At 40.5% G+C, this 19,152-nt stretch overlaps 1 protein-coding gene across 1 annotated transcript; it reads left to right on the plus strand.

Moving 5' to 3' along the window:
* Positions 1–7,754: 7,754 nt before the first annotated feature.
* On the plus strand, positions 7,755–8,506 carry LOC124552593 (huntingtin-interacting protein K). The gene is made up of 3 exons (XM_047126918.1): positions 7,755–7,939; positions 8,035–8,142; positions 8,213–8,506. Exons 1-3 carry the CDS (start codon positions 7,775–7,777, stop codon positions 8,306–8,308), a joined length of 369 nt encoding a protein of 122 aa, XP_046982874.1. The 5' UTR covers positions 7,755–7,774; the 3' UTR covers positions 8,309–8,506.
* The last annotated feature ends 10,646 nt before the right edge of the window (positions 8,507–19,152 follow it).

Genomic DNA, 19,152 nt, shown 5'->3' on the forward strand with positions numbered 1-19,152 from the left:
CGCAGAAATTACTAATTAAAAAAGAACTGCACACTCTCCAACTCTTGGAATAATTCATTCACACATGCCACTACGAGGGTACGTTGTGAACTATGGGAACTAACAGTGTTAGCCGAGAATAATACTTGTAGTTACTGTATACTGCATTCAGTGCTGTGTCAAACATTTCTGTAAGTTATTTATCCTTTTCACATCTAAAGATTACTTTTGTACAACTAATTTATAAACACCCTGAACATTTGCGCGCCATTACGCCAAATTCCTTGTGACACCAACATATCTCTGGTAGAGATAAGTTGATTGTGAATCGGCTGTGACGCTGACGCACTCCAGCCAGTGTCCTTTATTCATGAGATGTCGGCTGATTCCAGGGTAACTTGGTTAACTGCCGTTTTGCGTCGAGGCTGTGGGCCCGGCGGTCCTTCGCATCTTGCACTGCCAGCATCAAGCGAGTTCATAAGTGCTTGTGTTTCCATGAGGGCGCACCCTTCTTGCTGTACAACGTGGCTGATCGCGTAACATGAAGAAAACATTCATTATGTAGCTAAATGTACTTAATGTAAATTAAATGTACTTTTAGTTCCAGTGCACCCATAAAAAGGAGAGCTTCGAGGATGTAGAGCATCAGAAAATGCACAACAAATATTCATTAAGTGTACTGCATAGATTCTATTGACCAATTCCAGTTTGACAACTAGAGGTTCCTCCCTCTTTGAAATAAGACCGGATGTTAGCACCGATGAAAGTTAAACTACCCACACTGTCCACAAGGTGAATGGCATGCTCTGATGCGAGCAGAAATGCTAGGTTATGTTCCAGCACAGTGGAATCCGGCGAATTTGAGTCTTATGAGACTGTACAATGCCACATGTGACATATTGCAGAAGGTTTGATGACTGAGTTGCTGTTGGCTGCTTGGCTCGCAACTTGGTACTCTAATACCTCCGTAGTCTGTTTAGGTTGTAGGTACTTCCTGCCATGTCTTCCAGTTTTCTTCATCCTATACTGGTGGAATGAAGACGGTGCGCAACTCGCCATTTGAATCTGCGTCCTGAGTGACAATTTCCACTTTTCGCTGCTGCCACAAATTATTGCCTTTGCTACACAACCAAGAGAAATCCTAGTATTTTTTTGTCTGTGTAATGTCAAGAAATATCTCGCAGAACATAACCTCAATGACCGTAAGATAAACATTTCACAACGAGCTATAAGAACAGGGCAGTGCTGTAATCACTGAGGGAAGTCAGTCAGGACATGTGAGGGATGCAACGAGAATAGTCGGTCCGCGAAATGGCTGATAAATTGTTGCATATGCAGCGTCCTTTTTTATGGCTGTCCTAGATAGAATCTTGTCCACGTGAGTTAAGTCTTCTTCTATCAAATAAGATATGTGGGGCTATATACTTGATTGACAGTTTCAAAACTGAGTCACAACTGCATTCTTGCAGAATAGATTGAATGTATTTTTTTGTTCCAGTGGACCCATAGAAAGAAGAGCTTTGAGAAGAGCTTTCAGAAGATGCACAATAAATATTTACAAAAAAAACAGATATGCTAATGTACGTTATTCTGGTCTAAAGCGAAATGGTCCTCATTGATGTGGAATAAGCAAAAATTTCTTAAACATATTTTTATTTAAAAGGTAACTTGTCACAAAACACGTAGAAGTTCAATGCACTGAGGGTGGATATGACACGTCTTTGGTTACTATAGCCATGCATCATCAAACGGAAGAATTATTTTACAGCTCTTATTTATTATGATCAAATTACTGAATTTAATTTGTGCAGAAGGCAGATTGTACTAATACTCGAGGTATATGATATTATTATATAAATGCAATTTAAATGGCAGCTATTGGAACAGCCCACCACACAACACAGTTCCTTGCTACATTTCCTCGCTCTTTCAGTGACTCCCCATTTTCGAACAATTAGTTTCACTGCAGTTTATAACAGATTCTCCTCTACTGACTCATCCTGCCTGGCACGACTGTTACTAGATCACACTTTTTATTTTCAGTCTAATTGTACGATCCTGTGTATTTGTTTACTATTGTGTGTTTATTTCTTTCAAACTTCCTGTATTGCTCTCTTTATAGTACCTACCATTTATTTCCATCATAACACTTCGACTAAAAATTTCCAATTTTTGCAACAAATTTTCAGTTACTGTTTTTGTCTGCCCAACCATCCAATCATGAACTCCTGCTCATCCTATCTTCGCCAATTTCGAATCTGGCCTAATGGGCTTACGCAATTACAACTGGCATCTCATGTTGTCACTCTCCTATCACAAGAACCTTCACCTTTCCCAGTGCCATCAGTCCCTCACCTCCTCAGTCTGGTCCTTCATAGCCGTACAGTCCAAGCTTAAGCTATACTTATCAGCCTCTACTCCTTTCGTAAAACCCTTTTACTGCGTGACCACAGATTACTGAATGCCTCACTGCAATATAAACTCATGCCTTTGAACTTGAACAGCATTCCCAGCACCATCTGAGGAAGCTGTCCCGCCTACTCCTATCTTATGCCCACAAGGGACTACTTGTAGTTAGCCGAGAAAATTCGTACCACTCTAATACAACAACATCCCCATCCTCTCCTATCCCACATCAACTCCTCACAGCACCTCGACCATGCCTCGCGGACATACTCAGCCTTCCACATCCCCAAACACTTCCTTCGCCCTTTATGCAACTTACTAATACTGAACATCCATTGCACAACAGTATGGTCAGTCTTTCTGCCAAGGCTATGAGCCTTGCTGAAAACTCAGTTCTTCCTGGAGGTCTGACCTTTACCACAAAAATAATACTAGCCATGCTCAACTTGTAAAGTGGAAACATTTCTTCACAACACACATAACTGACAACAGCCAACCAAAACTCTATAAGGTACCTTGTTTACAACAGTTGCAAACATCCTCTAGCCATGTTCCTGCTCCCTGTCATCCCACTAATCAGACTGCTGTCTTGACTTATGAAAAAGTAATTATTCATTCATTTCACATGATACATTAGTGACTAAATATTCTAATATCTCCTTCAAAAATCTATGTTGTAAAGATTATCGAAATCTGTCCTTGCCGTCCCCAAAATGTATGGTAATAACTGTGTACAATAGAAACAATATCAATGACAGTTATAAATTACTTGTTATAAGTGAGGTGTCCCCAAACAGAAAAAGTCGTTTTCCTTAATAGTGCTTTTTAATGTATGACAGATTTTTTGTATTCCCTGAAATAAGATTCTTTCAGTCGAGTGCCAAAAAGATACTGTACATGTAGATCACTCAGACGTTTGCTTAAGACACTTTAAAAACAGGCAGTCATAAATTCCTCTGATACTCGAAATAAATAATTGTAACTTCAGTTTGCAAGCCATCACAAGTGAAAATAATCCTTTGATTCAAAAGGGAGAGACAAATACTCGTAAATGCATCAGAGTTTTTTCCAATAATCACATGTATTGTGAAACATTTTATGAGTATTATAAAAATTGTGTGAGAATGGTAAAAAGACACTGCCAGTCCAAGATGTATCATTAAATACTCACTTTTTGCTGCGCTTATTTTATTTTTCAAGGTATCACGAGATGATCGTACTTTCAGCGTTCAAACAGGAAACATAAATTACTCATCCGGATATTTTCTTGCACTGATCAGCACAAACGACAAACAATGCAAATCTATCTATTTTTGTTGCTACTGTTCATCTTATAACTATGTGTTGATGTTTGTCAAAGTTGCATTTTTTATACAGCCCTTTATTTTAAAGACATGCAGTTTGATGATGTGGACTTTGTTGTGCTTGCCACCTTTCTCATATGCGTAAATAGCGTAAATGGGTGACAGTCAGTAGGCTACTGCCAAATGGAGTGCAGCTAATGCACAGTCTGGCTACATTGAAACAGATGGCTCCCACACCACTACTAACTCCCGGCTGTGCAGAAGCCACCAGCCACCTGCTCAGGTACATGGCATGCATTCTAGTACTTCAAATACCTAGCAGGGTATGTTCAGTATAACTTCCTTCAAATGAGGATAATCGGGTAAAACAGGCGAGCAGTGTTATTATAAAAACAGAATCTTTCTCGAGTTCATCATTTCTTTCTTTCATTATGCTTCTTACTTTTCTTCTACTTGGTAAAGCCAGTAACGTTAACCTTTTGTGTCAGTCCTCAGTATGTGTACTAATAGTTGTATTAATTTCATAACTGTTTCTTGTATTATAATGATGTATTAACACCCTAAGATTAAAGATATTAATATCTTACTTAGCAATGATTGGTCAACGATGATACATATGAGCTAGTGACTATCATAATAAATTCCTTAAACTAATGTCTACTTGACTGTCATGTTGCAACCCATAGAATTTACTTGATAGCTTTTTCCCACTGAAACAAAGTTTTCAAGCCAGGCAAGTATTCCTGCTATAGGATTGAGTAACTGGATGGGAATGAATAAAACAAAACAATAACTCAGTCACAGGATTTCAGTAAAGCGTAGCTGCATCACATCACTCACTTGAATTGAAATGTTCCATTCTTGTAACACTTATCATTCAGTTACAAAACTCTAGATATTAAGCACAAATCCTTTTGCAGTTACAGTTATCACAAACCATGAAAAGGGAGTGATAAATCAACGACATAGTCATGTCTAAATAATTTTACGTGTTTTCATTTTGCGAAATTTCAGCTTTTCCAGAAATGATGCTTCTATCCCATAAACCAAACTGGTTAGAAAAGTTGTTTGCAGAGGACCACTTAATAATTTTCTGAAAGATATTATTTACAGTTTCCCCAGCTGATTCTTGCTTCTTGGATGTGATTACTATACTTATATCATCAGCAAAAAGAGCTAACTTTGCATCTTCATGAATACAGAGTGGCAAGTCGGTAATATATGTTAAGAACAATAAGAGACCCAAGACTGAATCCTGTGGGACACCGTTCTTGATACCTCCTCTGTTAGAGAACTCTGCTGGTTTTTGTAGACTATCTGTACTATTAATTTCAACCTTCTGCATTCTTCCAGTTAAGTATGAATTAAACCATTTGTGCACTGTCCCACTCATGCCACAGTACTTATCTTATCTTATCAGTACTAGCTTATCTAGAAGAATTTCATGATTCACACAATCAAAAGCCTTTGAGAGATCACAAAATATCCCAATGGGTGATGTTTGGTTATTCATTGCATTTCATATTCGATCACTGAAAGCATATATAGCATTTTCTGTAGAAAATCCTTTCTGAAAACCAAATTGACATTTTGTTAGTACTTCATTTTTACAAATATGTGATGCTGCTCTTGAATACATTACTTTTTCAAGAATATTGAATAATGCTGTCAGGAGAGAGATTGGGCAGTAGTGGTTAGCATCAGATCTAACCCCTTTTTTATGCAATGGTTTAGCAATAGCACATTTCAGTCTATCTTGAAAAATTCCCTGTTTCACTGAGCTACTGCATATGTGGCTGAGAATCCTACTTATTTGTTGGGAACAAGCGTTTAGTCCAAATGACTCTGAGCACTATGCGACTTCACTTATGAGGTCATCAGTCACCTAGAACTTAGAACTAATTAAACCTAAATAACCTAAGGACATCACACACATCCATGGTCGAGGCAGGATTCAAACCTGTGGCTGTAGCGGTCTCTCGGCTCCAGACTGTAGCGCCTAGAACCGCATGGCCACTCCGGATGGCAAGCTTTTAGTACTCTGTTGATAATGCCATCAATTCCATGTGAGCTTTTACTTTTGAGTGAATTTATTATTTTCCTAATTTCTGTAGGAGAGGTGGGTTGAATTTCAATTTTATCAAATTGCGTAGGTACTGCCTCTTCCGTATACTGCCTTGCATTTTCTAATAATCAGCTGGATTATTAAAAATGTTTTCTACTTCTGACTTCTTGTTAATAAACTTTTCATCGTGTTTGATAGAAATACAGTCTTCCTGGGATCTCGGTAGCCCTGTTTCCCTTTTCACAATATTCCAAATTGTTTTAATTTTATTATCAGATGTGCTAATCTCAGATATAATGCACACACTTCTGGACTTTTTAATAACCTTTCTTAATACAGTGCAGTAGTTTTTATAATGTTCCATGTTTGGGGATCATTACTCCTAGTAGCTATAAGATACATTTCCCTTTTCTGTTTACAAGATATTTTTATCCCTTTAGTTAGCCATTGCTGTTTACATGGTTTCTTAAATTATTATCAATGTTTTCTTAGGGAAACTGTTTTCAAATATACTCACAAAGGTATCATGAAATATGTTAAATTTTAAATTAGCATCATTTTCCCTGAACACCTCATCCCAGTCTAACTGTTGCAAGCTTCCCCTAAAATTTTGAAGTATGGAGCTATATCATATACTGTAAGTAGCTATGCATCATGATCAGATGGACCATTTTTAACAGGAAAAGTTTTTATTTGATTAAATTTATCTTGGTCTATGAAAACGTTATCTATCAGTGTGCTGCTTTCCTGTACCACCCAAGTAGGAAAATCAATAACTGATGTCAAATTGAAAGAACCAAGTAATACATCAAGGTCAAACTTTCTATCTGACTCTTTCAGAAAATCTACGTTGAAATCCCCACAAACACTAATTTGCTTTCCTTTGTCTGCCAGGTAGCACAACAAAGAATCCAAGTTTTTCAAAAGTAGCTGAAAATTTCCCAATGGCGACCTATACACAGCTACAATTATAAAAGTGCCTTTATTTAGTTTAAGCTCACATGCACGTGCTTCTATGTGTTGCTCTACGCAAAATTTTCTAGTTTCCAAATTTTTCACACTATGATTTTAACGTATATGGCAACTCCTTCTCTCTCCATAGTGCCTCTACTTACACGTGCTGAAAGCTTATATCCACCTACATTTACCATTTCTATACCTGTGACTATATGATGTTCAGACAGGCATAGTACATCTATTCCACCCTCAGTTTCTAAATATTCTATACAAACAAGAAGCTCATCTACTTTGTTTTTAATCCCTTGATATTCTGATGCGATATATTAACATTATTTTTTACTGCGCCTTCGTGTGAATCTTGTGACATACTATTATTTTTCAGTGCACTGTTATGAGAATCTTGTGACATTTTCACATCTCTAGTACCTGCCTGTCTGAACTTTTCATTAACCTTAATTTAAATCAATGTACGATGATTTGATACTGATCTTAGCCTAAAAAAGTACTCCCATGAGTTTCAGTGCCCCCCCCCCCCCCCCCCCCACCGTTAAAGATTTTGCTATCATCCCAGCCAGTTTACCCTTCCCTTTCCTGTTGAGATGCAGGCCATGTCTTGTTAAGTCGCACCAACCAATACCATCTACAGGAACTAAACCTATGCTTGACAAAACATTTACCACATATGTTACTGAATTAGAAATTGTTCACTACCGCGTATGTTACGGAATCAGGAATTCTGCACTGGAGTAAATTTTTTATTACATTCAACTCTATGCTTTGATTGGAGTTAAAACTAAACTCAGTCATTCACCAATTGCCGCTTTATGTACGCTGGGAAGCTTTGTAAACTAAACAGGCTGTAGGCAACAGCTCTGAAGACGCCTCTAATTATTAGTTTTTGCAAACTCTTATAAAATTTTATTCACGGCAAGAAAATTATATTGTGCCACAGACATACAATTTGTCTAAGATGTCGGACAACTCGATGTTCAAGAAGTGTTAAGTTTTTGTTGTCTAAGAGCTTTGAGTTTCTTATGCGGTGTTTGATCTTAGTTTAGTCATGGCGGATGAGGAGGTTAATGGAGATGTCGGTGCGGATTCCGATGAAGTCCAACAGGACAAAGAAAAGAAAAAAGTAGCGAAATATGACAGTGGTGCTGCAGACCTAGAGAAAGTAACCGATTATGCGGAAGAAAAGGAAATATGTTCAGCGGATTTCTCCGGGGTACTTTTGTCACACGCAGTGTTCAGCATGTGTGTTTTGCTCGAAGCGTTGCAAGCTTGAGGTTGTTAATGCTGCTATTTTTTCTTTAATTCCAGGCGATGACTATTATAGGAGACAAAAGAAATAAAGAGAAAGCAGAGAAAATGGCAAAAGAACGCGAGTTACTGAAAGTTTCCATAAAGAAAGAGGACGTAGACCTAATAGTAAGTTATCCGAGTTGGGATCCTGTTAAGTACATTGACACACATTTTACTTTCTTTCTTGTGATTGCAGGTACGAGAAATGGAAATATCGAGGACAATAGCGGAGCGAACTTTACGAGAACACCATGGCAATGTTGTGGAAGCACTTGTGGCTCTGACGGATTGAATGTTAGTGAAATTTGCGGTGATTTCTGGAAACAAAATTTGAATCGTGTGAACTGTGTAGAAGTTGGTTATTTTAGAACTGTGTCGTTGAAGCGAGATGGTGCAGAAGCAATAAACTTAATATGCCCAGAGTTTTGATTACATGAAGCATAGTTTGTCATTTGTTTGTTAATAAATGAACAGTTTGTTACCGTTACAATTTGGAGAGCAACATCTTTATTCATCTAGTGCCTTCCCAGATGATACACACTTTATTTGCTCCAGAATTTTATTGTGTGTATTCTGACCTATGTTTATAATCATTTCGTGGAGCAATACAATTTGGGAACATCGATTTGTGTCGTTTATGGTTTCAGTGTGGTAATTGCGTTGGAACTTTGTAATTGAATCTTTGAGTCATGTGTAATCGAACGAATGTCAGCTGATTAAACACGAAAGGTATCTAATGAAGAATTATACTACCCCACATTCATTATTATTGTACTGTTGCGTAAATATTGCGCGAAATGTTGTCAGTGTTTGTGCTTGCCGATTTTGATGTTTATTGCTGGGGCATTTCATTGATTTTTGAAAATCATATTTCTTCAGGTACGCTGCCCCACCAATCAAGCAAGACGCAGAATACAGTATAGAATTTTTGATTTGCATAGCTAATTCCAGAGACAAACCATGCTGGTGAGGAGATTGCTTTGTGTGGAAGAGTTAGTGAGTGGGTAGTTACAAATAAATGTTACATTTTTTTCGTCTGACCAGGTACAAACTGGAGTGCTTATTTAATTGGATAGAGTGACTAAGCTTATTTGATTCAATAACACATACAGCATAACTTTTCAGCATCCTCTTTAAACATTAACTTCTAAATATGGACTCTGTGCTTAATAGGATAGCTTACTTTTTTGATTTCCTTAGTGTACTGCACAAACTGGAAGCTTAAAGACTGGTGCTCTTAAGTCCTTTGAGTCAGTTTGTAAGACAAGTAAGAAATATACATATTAGTGCATTTGTTTCTTCTATCGTACCTCTGTGTAGACTGAAGCTTTACATAATCATCAGAAGTAAATTAGACCAGTAGCAGGAACTAAGGTAATCAGATTAGAGCCTGTTTACATAGCTCAGTGTGTTATCTGAGATGTTCTTTACTAATGAATACTATCTTGAAATAATTTCCTATCAACACAGTTCTTGAAAACTCACATTTGCTTGTAGACTACAGTGAGTCTTATCAATCCACCAATACCAGACTGTTATTAATTTGCTGAATGATTAGTCTGTTTGACATAAATGGTTTCCATTTAGTGAGATGGAGAAGGTTGCCTGTGTGGATACAAGATACATAATTGTGACATTATAGAGTGTATGTTGTTTGGTAACAGGCCTTAGGTTTATTACTGGATCAGTTAGGTCTTATAGTGTGTTTCCAATTTCTTTTCTTTGCTACACATTTTGCACACACTAATGTTCATACATAGATCAAAAATATTTGTATATATTTGGTAGGTGGTGCGTACATCCGCAACATCTCATCTAGTACAGAATTGGGTTTCCCATTATGCCAATATGCTTTTTCCCATATATGTTTCACTGACCATTACTGCCAAACCACCTAAAATTATTCAGCCTCAGAAAAATTGTCAGTCCTTGCCAGGACCTCATTTACCCCTTGTTTTGCTAATATTACTCTTCCCATCAAACTTTTATGATATTCTAGTTCTCCCCCCCCCCCCCCAATCCCCTCCCAAACTCACGCCCTACAGTGAATGCTGAAACAGTACATTGCAAGACCACTGCCTCCTCTTTGGTGCTGTGCTGCAATTACTGTGCAGTATTCTGTGTGGAATGGCAGCGAACTAGCTGTCTACACACACGAGTGACTGTCATGAAAGTGGTGCTAACTGAGAACTTGACCACACATTTCGTGTGTGCACTATGTTCCATACTATCAATTGTTTGTTCAACAGTTCTGTCACATATTCTACCTCAGTGAGACCAGCTGTACACTGTGTACGTTAGAGCTGTCCCCACCATCTTCCTGTCTCTGAATACCCTCGCATGATACCTCCACCTGATCAGTTAAAGACTGCTTTCTGCAACCACTTGTTGACGAGTGTTTTTTTTCCGTAGCAGTCATTCATTGTTGCTGCAGTTCTATACTGTTGTGGTTTTCATTCAGTACTGCCAAGTGTTTTACAGCTGGAGGATGCCAAGAGTAGAGAGTAGTAGCAGTCTAATTCAGTACGTTACCCACCCCTCTTTCCACTTTTCACATCATACGCCTTTCTCATTACCCATTCTCTACTCGTGACTTTTCCAACTTCCCTACCACCACCTTTGTATCCCTCTCTTTCACTCCATTGCCCAGTATACAATTTCTCTTCTGATATATTATAATTGTGCACCTGCTGCTGATAGCCATTCAGTTTCCTCTCTCATTCTTCCCAACTTCCTCCTTTCTCCACACATTCCCCCTTTTTTTTTTTTTTGTTGCTTGGCTGTTCCCCACTTTGCATGCAGTTGGCACAAATTTTTCAACTGGCCACAGAGGCACAATGCTGTTTGCAATCTGTGTGTCACTTCCCTCTAATCTCATCTATTGGTGACACTGTAATAGTGCCTGATGGTTAGGTCTGTCAAGGAATTTAAGCAAGAAGCTAGCGGTAACTGTTCAGCCATTCATTTACTCACTATTTTATGGCTTCATCTACAGGAGATATTTAGCTCGCTATCACAAGATATGGAATTAAGAAACTACGTTGTCTATCATGACAACCAACAAGAATGTTGAGGTGTTTGCACACTGAAGAATTAATGCTAACTTTATCGAAGACGGGAGAGGACAAAATACCGAGCAGCTATCGCAGTTTGGATGAAGGCACCAGATGACAAAGTGAAAGGTAGCTTAGAATGTCTACTTTCGGAAGTTAAGAAACAATCTATTTGTTCACGAGTCTTCTGAATCATTTTCGCACAAGATTGATCGATTACAATTGTACGGGACAAGTCATTTTCACTTAGTGTAGGAAACAGTTTGTGTGTCTGTAAATGTTTCAATGAATGAAAAGTTAGTTACTGGTTTAATTATCAGCATCGCATTGTGGCAGCACGCTGCAAAATTCTGCCTTCTAGGTTATGATAGAGTGGGAATTTAAGACAGGTTAGGGGGAGATAAATGAACGATGCAATTAGGACCGGAGTTCAAGGAAACTGTATGTAGTGGGAGCACTCAAGTACCCCACGCGATGTAGTGAGCATTCGCATTCCTCGAGTTGTACCTTAGAGTACTTTCGACAACTGAGTACTGGGTGTCTCCTGCTTGTACAGTTCTGTGTCCATTGATGAACTACTTGTGGTCACGTGATTAGCACTGCTGACTCTGTCAGTCAGGTCAGGGATGTTCTCCACTCGGGGCTGGATGTTGGTATCACCATGAGTCACCAAAGTGGCACGAAATAAAAAAGACTTTCACGAGGTGAGTCAACTCCCCAGAAGGAGTCTCCTGGGTCAACATTGCCACACACACACACACACATTTCATTTTGTTTCCATTTGTGCACTCACACGTGCTTGGCACGTTTGTGCAATGATCACGAGTCACTTGATAAGCCACAAGCTTGATTTTGCCAGTGGTGGGACTGAAGAGGGTGACAGTGAGTCAGTGCTTACGGACAGCAGGGAGTATTGCGTGGGTAGGGATAACAGTCTGGGGATGCTGTAAGGTTTGGCTAAGGTGCTACAGAGGATAGGAGGCAGTAGCTGGTTTGGGAGAGGAAATCACATTTTGATGTGAGAATGTCATAGTCTCGAAAAAGTAATGAGAGAGACGTTTGAGGCCCAGTTTATGAGGTGGGCGCATCTGAGACTTTACTTCTCACTCTTAAGTGAACCTGGCAGTGCTTAACTTTGCAACATTTGGAACCTCCTCCATCTGGTACCTCCCATTTGCGATTGTCCACCCTCGTCCTCGTTACAGGTGTTGCTATCCTGAATGACCCGCCCTTCATTTTTAACCTACCCCTCTACCCTCTCTGAGGGGTGAACTGTTAGTTCCAAACACTACGGAGTGTATCAACTTCTACATATGCTTGGAGGCAGCACTGCTGAAGTTTAGTAGTGGCCAGCAGTTATGTCTCATGATTTCTTTGCTTTCTCACTTGAATTTTCATTTGTACATTTGCTCTATCACTCAAAACGGAATTTGTTTGAAAGCCAAAAAATTATGTTTACTTGCCTTCTGGTGACACACTATCTATTATTTAGTGTGTTGTCACCATTATTTACATTCCGTCAAAGCTTTCCTCTACTATATTTATAATTAAATGTTGTATTTCTTTAAACACACTTGCATTTTAAGTGACCTGCCCAGATAGCCGTGTGCATTAGCACATCACTTCCAGGAATTGTGGACGTGTACTGGCTCCAGATCAAAATAGCCTATCAGATTAATGATGAGGGCTGGTGTGCTGGCCAGCCTGGATCCAGTTTTTAGACAGTTTTCCACATCCAACTAGGTGTATAATCTCCTCAGTTACACTATTCCGAAAAGCATTCTCTCACTTTCACACGGGATACCTGTACTTACAGATAGGTGGGGTACATAAATTGGTACCCAGAGGGAGAGGGAGCACAGGGTTGATAACAGAAAGGGCATCCGGCCACCCTCTGCCACTATCATTGCCAAACTCAGATTAACGTCCCAACCCCCTGAAGATAAGGGATAAGGCAAGGAAAAAAGATGGCAACGTGTATGGTTTAAGCAAAACATACATTAACAGCTTCTGCATGTGACAATTTCCTGCTAAAATCAACACATGCATAACACAAATGGTACAGGAAAAAAGCAATGATCTTCCAAGGAAAGTGTACTTTTGTGATAAAACAGGGACAGTGGTTTTCTTTGAAAAAGAAAAAAAGTTATGTTAATAGGTAGTTTTATGTTTGAACAACTTTATGGAAAGCAAAGATACGTGCAATGTGAATGCATCTTCAGTTTCCAATTTTGGGTAAATTCATCGTTGTTACTTTTGATAAAGGTAGACAGGAGATGAAATCGATAACTCTCAGAAGAGGGGGTGTTTTGTTGTGTACTCTTCTCTCGTGGATCTCTTGTGATGACTGCCTGAACAAGGGGGACAATTTCTCCAGAAGAAGGTACCATATTACTCAGACTCTGGATCTGAGCACAATACGCATTTCCAACAATCTCTTGGGGTCTGCTTTGTCTACGACTGCACAGGGTGAATTGCATACTTCAATAAGCTAACTGTTAATTTTGGTAATGCATGCATACTATTTGGCACACAGACCTGAAAATGTTCTGATTTGTAAAGTGAAGGTACAATGACTAACTCCTAGACATGTGTGGTAGACTGTCACATCACATGAAGTCTCTCAATTGTAGACTGAGCTGCAGTAGCAGATAAAATGTTTTTGTTTTGTTATTTTACTTAAGTGCCTGATTCCACACATTTCTGTCTCTCAGTATCATACCATTTTTGTGAAGGTATCTGACTTCAGTGTTGTTGTGAACAAGAAACATCTAATGGTGCCATTAAATCAATGCTGATAAATATGGAAAACATCCCTTTCATGTTCTGTTACAAATTAACACACCGGTGCCTCTGGCACTAAAAAGGTGTCCCCACTCATCGAACCAGTCACAAAACTGGTGTTGTAACAGAAATGTACAGCAGGGGGAGAGAGAGATGATTCGGTTGTTCCAAAATTCAGAGTAAAATTAATAGTCACTCGATGATTCTTCCAGTATCAGATTGTGCTTGCTGTGCCACCATAAGTGCTACATAAACCGTGCAGCCTTGTGTAGGACATTTATAATCACTCTACAGAAAATTCCCTAAACTGGATGACCTGTCTATCTCTAACACCACCGCGCTCTACAGTTTCTGATAAAATGTCCTGCTCTGTAGGTGTATATTGTGCATTTAAAATTGTAGATTTTTTGCTGATGGTAGTTATCGTGTGTGAACAGATTGTGAGTCGTGATTTACGTGATGTTTGCCTCTTCCAATTAGATTTCAGATATTAAGTGCCTTCTGTGAACTTAAGGAAAATTTATAATATACATTTTCAGGTTCATCAGGATTCAGTCCTGAGCATAATCCTCCTTGCTATGGCCTGTCTCCCACCGGGCGTCTCTGGCTCCCTTTTTGTTGACGATTTTGCCATCTATTGCAGTTCTCACCAGACTTGTCTCACCGAGTGATGACGTCTCAATCTTTACTCGTAGAGCATCGACAGTGGCTTTTATTTTTCCACTGACAAATCTGTTTGTATGAATTTCTGGTGGTGCAATTGGTTTCTTCCACCATCTTTACGTCTTGGGCCTGTTGCTCTTCCGTTTGTTGAAACTACGAAATTCCTGGGGTTCCTGCTCAATCGGTAACACACTGGGTCCTCCCTGGCAACCTGCTGTACACGGTCCCTACGTGTCCCCAGTGGTACTTCACGGGGCGGAGATCGAACCACCCTCCTCCACTTGTACCAGTCCCTTATCCATTCGAAAGTAGTCCGTGGTTGCGTCATTTATGCATCTGCACGTCCACCTCTCTTATGCTGTCTCAACACTATCCACCACTGTGGTATCCGGTTGGCCACTGGCGCCTTTTATACGAGCCCGATTGAGAGTCTGTATGCCGATGCTGCCGAACTACCGTTGTCTTTCTGCTGTGACAGCCTTCACAGCAGGTACGTGTGCTATTTGTCTGCCGTGCGTAGCCACCCATCCTCTGCCTCCTCCTTTGATCACCAGTACGGGACACATCCCTCTTTGTTACCTCGTGGAGCCCGCTTTCGGTTCTTACTCCAGTGGCTTAACTTGACGCTACCTTCAGCTTTCCCTGTGGGTGTGAACCTTTCACCACCTCAGCTCCGTCAAGCGGCCCGTGTTAACCTCGGCCTTAATTTACTTCCTAAGGACACCACTCCAGCCTCGCTTTATCACCTACAATTTCACGACCTTCGCACAAAACTTCGCAATAGTACCTTCGTGTACACTGGTGGCTCTCGGACTGACGGTGTTATCGGGTGTGCCTTTGTGATTGACATCGACGTTTTTCGGTATCGCTGCTCGGTATTTGCCACAGAGTACATCCAGCGACGCAGACTCTTCAATTGTGTACTCTGCTCAGACACTCTCAGCGCCCTTCAAAGTCTGTGCACTGTACACTGCCCATCTCCTAGTACAACGGGTCCAGGAAAATTGTCACTTTCTCTTTCTCGATGGAGCCTCAGTGATGTTTATGTCGCGTCGGTCTGACAGGCGACGAGGCTGCAGTCCTCGTACCTCAGCCCACTAGTTCCTATATTCCCTCCGACAGTATCTGTGTTGCCGTCTGTCAGAAGCTGCTGTCATTTTGGCATCGCCATTGGTCCTCCCTTAATTGGAATAAGCTCCAGGTTATTAAGCCTCTCCCAGTAGCTTGTACAGCCTCCTATTGGCACTCCGTTTACATTCCCGCTCGGGTTTGCCGCCCGAGTCGTCGGCCGTTTTAGCAAACAGGCTGTCGACTGTGTTTTACTTTTTATCTGTTGCAGCAATATGGCAAAGGCCATTTAATTTATAATTCTGGACCTCTGTTTCTGTATGGTGTTTTTTATAGACCTTTCTCCACGTCCCTGTTTCTAGCTGTCCTCTCTTACTTTGACTGGGATTGACACGTAGTTGTTTTTTTAACTCCTCTCCCTCTCTCTTCGTGTTCTATAGTTTTGACTTGGGCGTGTATGACCCCAGTTGTTTTTGTGGCCTAGAACAAAACAATCCAGCATTCCCAGGCGAATTAGATCTTTATTGCCATTACCTTATCTTTAGGCAAGCAACTGACTCCCCCAAAATCTTTGATTTCCGTTGAACATAACGTCAGCTAAGAAGTTAACTGAAATTAAGGAAACTATTCTGCTCAAAAGTTTCATAGGAACTAATCTGATCACACTAGCCCAATCCGTAAGTCTATCACTTTGTGCAAATGTACGTTTTTCTGGTTTTTTGACAACTGCACAAATTGGCCTTCATGTGGGTGTGACTACATTCGAGGAACTTACTATCAATTACCTCCAAATTAGTACTACAGCGTTTTTCCTCATAAAATATAGACGCGAACGTGATTGAGTAATTAATATTCCTGTTCTGGCAACTGCAGGAGTCACTGAACACACTGACTGCAACCACTTCTTCACGTGATGATAGCATACACTTGTGAATACGAGGCGCTATTTTGTTTTCTTCGGGGCCAGCAGTAATGTCATCTCACGTATGACACGGAGTAGATTTGTGCATAACGGTTACAGAGTACACAGTTAAACTGAGAGCCCACAGCGATCATTTATGGAAAACTATCCCACTGTATAAGGAATACTGGTAAATGCTTTTGCAAATCAAAGCATAAGAAATAAATGCTTCGGTTTTCCCTACATTTCACTTTGTCAATTTTCTTGTGCACGTAGCTAGATTTTACTAAATTAAAATGAACTTAAGCATTAAACCACAGATTTTGTTACAGACAATTGCATCACCCAAAAAATCTAAGGCTTCTATTGGTATACAACATAACAACAAAGGTCCCAACACACATGCTCCTGAGGTATCTCCACCTAAGATAACACGCTGTGTTCCTACCGAGGAATCCTCAGTACAGTCACGTATTTTGTTCGATCCCCCACATAATTGTACGTTTGTCAATAAAAGTCAGTATAGTACTGAATGAAATACCTTTGACAAGTCGATAATTACTGTATTCTCCAGAATGCCTCAATCTGTGGCTTTCAGGATGTTGTGTGAGAAAAGCGCAAGTTGTGTCGAGCATTTCGAGTGTTTTCAGGATTGGTGTTGCTTTCTGACGATCTGTTCACCAGGTGGGGACACTGTGCTCAGTTCCCAGAATGACTCTATTGCCGTGAAGGAGAGCTTACGTGAAGTTTGGAAAGCAGGTGAGAGGTAGTCTGCCGGCTGTGCAGACCGGTCGCGAATCGTGACAGAGTAACTCGGTCGACGAGAGCACTGCCCTAGAAAAGCTGGGTTTCGGGTCGGAGACCCAGTCGTATGTGCCGGAACCAGGGGGGGGGGGGGGGGGGGGGTGGCGGCGCTCTCACCCCTGTGACAGGTGTAGAGACAGAATCCCTTGCTGCAGTGAGCCACCTGTGAGTTGACCGGCTGAATGACCCCTTGCAGACAGCCACAGTGAATATAAAGCATCTGGAGTGCTGTGAGAGGAACTCGGTGTGTGGCTAAAAGAAATAAGGATCTGTAGTTCTCACATCATCTTTCTCCAACCTCAAACTTTATTAATATATTGCTACTGGATCATATAATAGCAGTACATTAATGACATACAATTGATTGCCCTCAAGGTCCCAAGCAGGATGATGAATTGTTCTTAATTTTCCTCCCTCAAAGCGTCAAGCTTAATTAGATCAAATTAACTTGTATTTATTTGATGAGGATGCGAGTACTTACTATCGTTCACTACAGGGCACATTTTTGAGACTGAACAGTAAATAATATCGATGGCATTCTTCCTACCTGGGCAACATTATGCAAATGAGACTATCGAGCGAGGCAGTGCACTGAGATCTGTTTCGGACCAGAAAGGATCAGACCCCGTACAATATACGTTTTCCACAGTTTCGCTAAATCACTCGAGGCAAATGACGGGACAGTTCCTTCGAAAAGGTTATCCCCTTTGTCTGCCTCGTGGAGCTTCTGATATAATTTGCCGGATCATTTATATACACTTCCTTGTAGTACTTGTGAAAATGCCTTTACATCTGCCAGTTCTGTTCATTGCCGTGTGACGCTTCGAGTTCTGTCTGTGAGTAAATCTCGAATCTGGTCACAGATGTGGTCCGGTACTCGGTGAGCTCGTAATTTTCTGTCACTAAATGACAGTGTGGTGTTGTATCGAATGCGTTCCTAATGTCGAGAAAGCCAGCATCGACCTGAGAACCGATGTCTTAGTGCTCTGGATTTCACAGACGAACGGAGTGAGCTGAGTTTTGCAAGCTGTACGTCTGTGGGACCAGTTTGATTTTTATAGAGTGGATTTTCGTACACCAAAAATGTAAAAATATGTGTACATAAAACACGTTCATAGTTCTACGAGAGACTGACGGTTGCCGTACAGGCCTATAACTACGTGGATCTGTTCTACAATCCTTCTCGAAAATGGAGGACGACAGTTGAATCCCGTGTCCGGCCATCCTGATTTAGGTTTTCCGTGCTTTCCCTAAATCGCTCCAGGCAAATGCCGGGATGGTTCCTTTGAAAGGGCATGGTCGACTTCCTTCCCCGTCCTTCCCTAATCCGATGAGACCGCTGACTTTGCTGTTTGGTCTCTCCCCCAAACAACCCAACCCTTCTCGAAAATAGGAATGACCCGCACTTCTTTCCGATCAATAGGTACCCTTCGTATTACAATCTTCCGCAGTGAAACAATGTCAAAACACTGAATTGAGTATTTTCACTTTTTCATCTTCCATTTTTATGCCAATCCAGTCACTGAGTGATTGGATAGATTATTCTGTTTGCTTATTGACTTTACATAAGATCAGATCGGGGTATTTAGTCGGTTAATGGTTATCTTGTTCTCTGCTTACAAACATTTTTGCTATTTTTCTTCCTACTCTCACTCATTCTATGCACTGACCTCAACAGTATTGGCTGATTGTGGATCGTGGGAGTGGTATCTCATCTGTTATCCATTACAGGTGGACTGTGAAAGGGATAATTCTTAGTGGTCACTTACTTTTCCAACTTCTCGTTAGAAATACTGTTGCTTATAATTCGCTAACATTTAGTTAGCCTCAAACTACACGGACACCACAACCATTTGTCAGCAA

This window comes from Schistocerca americana, chromosome 10, assembly GCF_021461395.2.
Source record: "Schistocerca americana isolate TAMUIC-IGC-003095 chromosome 10, iqSchAmer2.1, whole genome shotgun sequence".
Lineage (NCBI taxonomy): Eukaryota > Metazoa > Arthropoda > Insecta > Orthoptera > Acrididae > Schistocerca > Schistocerca americana.